The following is a 4878-nucleotide window of genomic DNA, read 5'->3' as shown; positions in this document are numbered from 1 at the left end:
TTATCAATGTATATACCGATCGACACTCCTCCCTCTGATGCAACTAGCTGGCTGATCAGATTATATCTTTTCTGTGTGTTATTTATGTAAGCATGGTGAAGTAGTGTATGAAGACAGCTTGCTAATAAGGTCAAAGTTAAAGAAAGATTCACACTTGAAGACCCAACTGACCAGTGATATATCTTTGTCCGGTGTAGCCCTGTAGGGTATGATGAGACATGTGAGAGTTGTTTGCATTCAAGAATAAATATACTCATGGTAGCTTTACTTTGTTACAGCTTTATTTTTTTTAGGGAAACTGATGTTGAACTGACTTATGGATTTCATCGTTACAAAACAAATTGTTCTAGTAGATCTTTCACTAAACTAAAGATGCGGCAAATTACATTACTATTATCATTTCCCAATTAATCAATATTCTTAGAGCAGGCATTAAAATTCCACATCACAAGTACAGTACTAGTATGAGTCCATAATATTAATGAAGGGCGAGAAGGGAAAGGCGCCTCTAAAAAAGCCTTGAAATCTGATAATGACAAGTAATTTGAGAAATAAAAGTTGTCCTATAACGATAAATAATTTGAGGTCAATTTTAATAATAAGATGAACTCTAAAGTAGCTAGTGGTTTCATTCGATCTATCCTGGGTATATGTTTTGAGAAGATGGAACATCAACTTGTGGCCGCCCGGTTTGAAGATAAGCCCATATATATATATATATATATATATATATATATATATATATATATATATATATATATATATATATATATATATATATATATATATATATATAAGAGGCTTAATTAATTAAGTCCATGCAAACGCAATTGCAAGATTAATTATATGTACATGTATAGTTAAGGTCCGCACTATTTGTGTGAGGGCAGAAGTGAAGTACTACATATATACGTAGGCATGCGAGAGAAAAATTAAGGATCTCTGTACGTGTTTTGTGAAATTAAGCAAACATGCAGCGAGTATTTAATCATTTAATTTTTAATGTACTAGTTAGTACAAGCGAATGGGAACAGCAGCGATCGATCGATATAATGCAGAGAAGAAATCACTCCATGGATGATATAGATATATGAGATAGTAGGTAATACACAGTTGCAGTTGATGCGTGATACAGGGGGAGAGACGGACACAATTAAGCATACAATAACCATGTAGAGGTAGCTAGCAAGCATCAGCTTCAGCTACATGCATATATATGGGACTGAAATCATTAACAACCGGATCGAGGAATTGAAATGCATGCATGCATATAGTATGTAGTAGTTGATTAATTGTTGGGGCACTGGAAGCCGGAGGGGACGCGGCGGCCGCAGTAGTTGACGAGGAGGCTGAGGTTGATGGGGACGTTGAGGTTGATGCCGAGGACGCTGGCACGCAGCGCCGTGCAGAGGCAGACGGCGGCCTCCAGGTCGGCGAGGCCCTGGATGAGGGTGCAGCACGGCTGCCGCGGCGGCGTCCCCAGCTGCACGTTTATCAGCCCGTTCAGCACGTTCGCGCACACCCCCAGCTTCAGCGCGTCGATCGGGCACCGCCCACTACTGCTTCCGCCGCCGCCGCTGCCTCCACCTGACCCTCCGCCGCCTCCTGACCCTCCGCCGCCTCCTGACCCTCCTCCGCCTCCTGACCCTCCGCCGCCGCTGCCTCCCCCTGACCCTCCGCTTCCGCCACCACCACCCCCTCCGCCTCCACTTCCACCTCCTCCGCCGGGACTAGGGCAGTAGCCGCAGGCGTCGGAGAAGGTGAAGAAGAGGAGGTTGAGGGCGAGGAGCATGCCCATCACTACACCAGCTTTCTTCGCCATTATGCCGCCTGCTCGATCTGTTGGCTAGCGTAGCGTACTGTGGTGTGTGGCAGAGCAAGTGGAGCGAGTGCACTCATATTTATACTAGTATATAGGAAGGAGGAGGAGGAGGAGGAGGAGGCCACTTATTAATTAGTTTGAGCTTAACTAATTGACTAGTAATTTAAGTAACTAGGATTTCATCATCATCGATCTTAATTATAATTAGGTGCATGCAGGCCGGTGATTGATCCATCGAGAGAGAGTGTGTGTATGTAAGCTAGCTTGCTTTTGGGCTTTTGGTGGTAGCTTAGCCTTAGCTGGCCAAGGACGATCTGCCATGCATGCATTGCAGTAGTGCTAGCTAGGTCCGATCTGATCGATATTTCTACTACTACATCAATAATGAGTGCTGTCGTCGTCGTCATCGTCATGGTCTCCTGTCTACACAGATTTGATCATTTATCTTACTTACAAGCTAGATTTACATAATTATTAACTATTTATTAAGATTTAGTTCTCATTAAAGACATATTAAACATGAGTTATGATTTTGCATATTATCACGAAATTATTGATTAAGACGAATGATTAATAGTAGATCTAAAAATTAATGAAACTAAATTAAAAAAAATCAGAGAAAGTATATAGCATGTACGGCACATAGACCTTTGAAATGAGCAGGTAGCTAACTCATCAAACTGCTTTATTTTAGAAAATATATGCTAATATGTAATATTGTTATTTATTCAGAGGATGATATAGATAAATTACATGCTAATATTACAAGCAAATACAATTTATCTTTTTTTGCCTGATATAAAACTATAGAAGGCTAAAGTTATCATGCATTATTATGCCGTCAGCACTATCAAATATAAAAATCTTCAATATTTTTTTTTGTCTCAAATTCTACTTTACTCCTTATTATCATACAGAATTCTACACTACTTCTGTTTCACTGTAAGTATGGTTTTACCCATACAGTGGCCAGCAGCAACGCGCAGGGTATGGATCGTCTAGTTATATTAAGAAGAGGCAGCAGTATTTACAGAGTGCGACTTGCCCTTGAGCAGCGGCGGAGGTGGCATGGGGGCTGGGGGGTCTTCAGCCCCCACTACCGGCACCGATCCCGTGGAGACCCCCTAAGCCCCCCTACAAATTTTCTCCATGGTTTCGTGGGATGGAGATGTAGTTCTTCGGTTCGTGGTTGAAGGTAGAAGATAAAATTAGTTGGACCGTTATGAAAAGAAGTCTAGCCCACTTAAAATTTGTTTCCTTGCCTAGCCTACTTAAAACACAACCATCAACATTTAGCCATCCATTTTCATCTGTTTCCATCCAAACCGTCCATTCTCATCCCAATCCACACCCCTCCCCACCACAATACCCTAATCCTCACTCACAACCACCCAATCCCAGGCGGCTGGCGATGGACGATATATGCACGGAGCGGCGAAGATGGTCGTCAGTTGGCAGCCGACGGTGAGCGCGTAGGAGCGGGCCGAGTGGTGAGTGGCCTATATATTCACGCGGTAGGGGTCGGCAGCGGCATATGGCATGGCAGGGAGTCCGGCACACGCGGCACGGCAGCGGGCGACAGGTGTACCCGCACATGATAGCCAGTTTGGTCAGCCCCTACGATTTTTTCCTGGATCCGCCGCTGCCCTCGAGGAAGAGAAAATTAACAGGGGACGGGGAAAGACAGAGAGCTGAGCATACCCCGGAGCTTGCTTTCATCCTTTATCCTGTGGACAATTAATTAAGCTGCTGAACTTGCAAAACTCTTTCTGCTTCGTTTAGACAGACAGACCACGTACGTACAGCTCCCAGGCATGAGCTGCACTGCACTGATCGATCTCATCATCCATCTTAATTGGCTTGCTCCTTATTAGTTTGGTGCATGTATGGCGCACACCATGTATGGGGTCAGCGTGGAATTGAAGTTGATGTTTGGTGCTATCTATCTCCCTGCCTTCAGATTAATTTGCTCTGTAAGACTGTAACTGGCCACTTGTTTTGAGATATATATATAGGGCTTAGCTACCGTCTTCCTATGTGTGTGTGTGAGAGAGAGATCGAATAGGATGAAAGAGACGGAAAAAACATATATAGGAGAAGGGAAGGAAGCATGTCAATAACAACTTGGGCCCATCATCATAATTTTATTTTATTTTGATTATATGACCATGGTGCCACGTAAGCGTCGCATAGAGACCACAACAAATGAAGATTAAGTTAATGTGCCACATAAAGTTATAAACGCCACATAGGATGAAATTGTTACGTACCCAAACTTAACTACTCAAGGAGGTAAAAATGACCAGTTTTTAATATTTGAGGGAGACTTTGCGGCTGAGGGACCAAAATTAAACTGAGACATTAGTTGAGGGAGGTGTAATGGCCTTTTCCTCTCGATCGTATATATATATGTTGGGTAGGAAATTGGCCCAATCGATGAGGCCCATTATCCAATATCGTTAAGTTGTAGTCGTTCTGCATAATATAATTAACAATCAATATGTTTAACCAATGCATAGTATAAGACTATCTACATGCAGGTCGACACATGTTTATATGTGTACCCCTGTCCGTCTGGCTAGATAATTAACTAAACTGAAAGTACGTACTTATGGGCAATATATATGCACGCATCTACTACATCTATTTGCATTATTCATGCATGGGTGCATGCGTGCCAATGAAGTAAAGAACGGTATATATATGTACCTGTAAAGTATATAAGCAAATGCAAATTAAGCTGATCGATATATATATATATATATATACATATACACACACACATATATATATATATATATATATATACACATATATATCAAAGTAAACGCATAGTATATATGTGGTGCAAGAACATGCAGCTAGCAGCAAGCATGACTCGCGCGCGCGCGCGTGTGGCCAGCAAATTAAATTAATCAGCAAGTAAAAATATACAGATCTCGATCGAATATATATGCAAATTGTTTGACGGCCGGTTCGTCGCCGCCCACGACTTGGATAGACATAAATACATTTTTTTTCCTTGTGATTTTAACAGGTCAGGTTGGCGTATGCAT

At 42.1% G+C, this 4878-nt stretch overlaps 1 protein-coding gene across 1 annotated transcript; it reads right to left on the bottom strand.

Moving 5' to 3' along the window:
- Nucleotides 1–1053: 1053 nt before the first annotated feature.
- Nucleotides 1054–1890, bottom strand: LOC102700032 (pEARLI1-like lipid transfer protein 1). Its single transcript, XM_015834774.2, has one exon. The coding sequence runs from the start codon at nt 1820–1822 to the stop codon at nt 1289–1291; it is 534 nt and encodes a 177-aa protein (XP_015690260.2). The 5' UTR covers nt 1823–1890; the 3' UTR covers nt 1054–1288.
- Nucleotides 1891–4878: the final 2988 nt, after the last annotated feature.

This window comes from Oryza brachyantha, chromosome 3, assembly GCF_000231095.2.
Source record: "Oryza brachyantha chromosome 3, ObraRS2, whole genome shotgun sequence".
NCBI lineage: Eukaryota > Viridiplantae > Streptophyta > Magnoliopsida > Poales > Poaceae > Oryza > Oryza brachyantha.
The sequence above is the reverse complement of the archived record's forward strand: the minus strand, read 5'-3'. Positions and strand labels throughout refer to the sequence as shown.

What these genes read in the sequence shown, in the direction of transcription:
- LOC102700032 (XM_015834774.2), bottom strand. Translation starts at nt 1,822, where the DNA reads ATGGCGAAGAAAGCTGGTGTAGTGATGGGCATGCTCCTCGCCCTCAAC.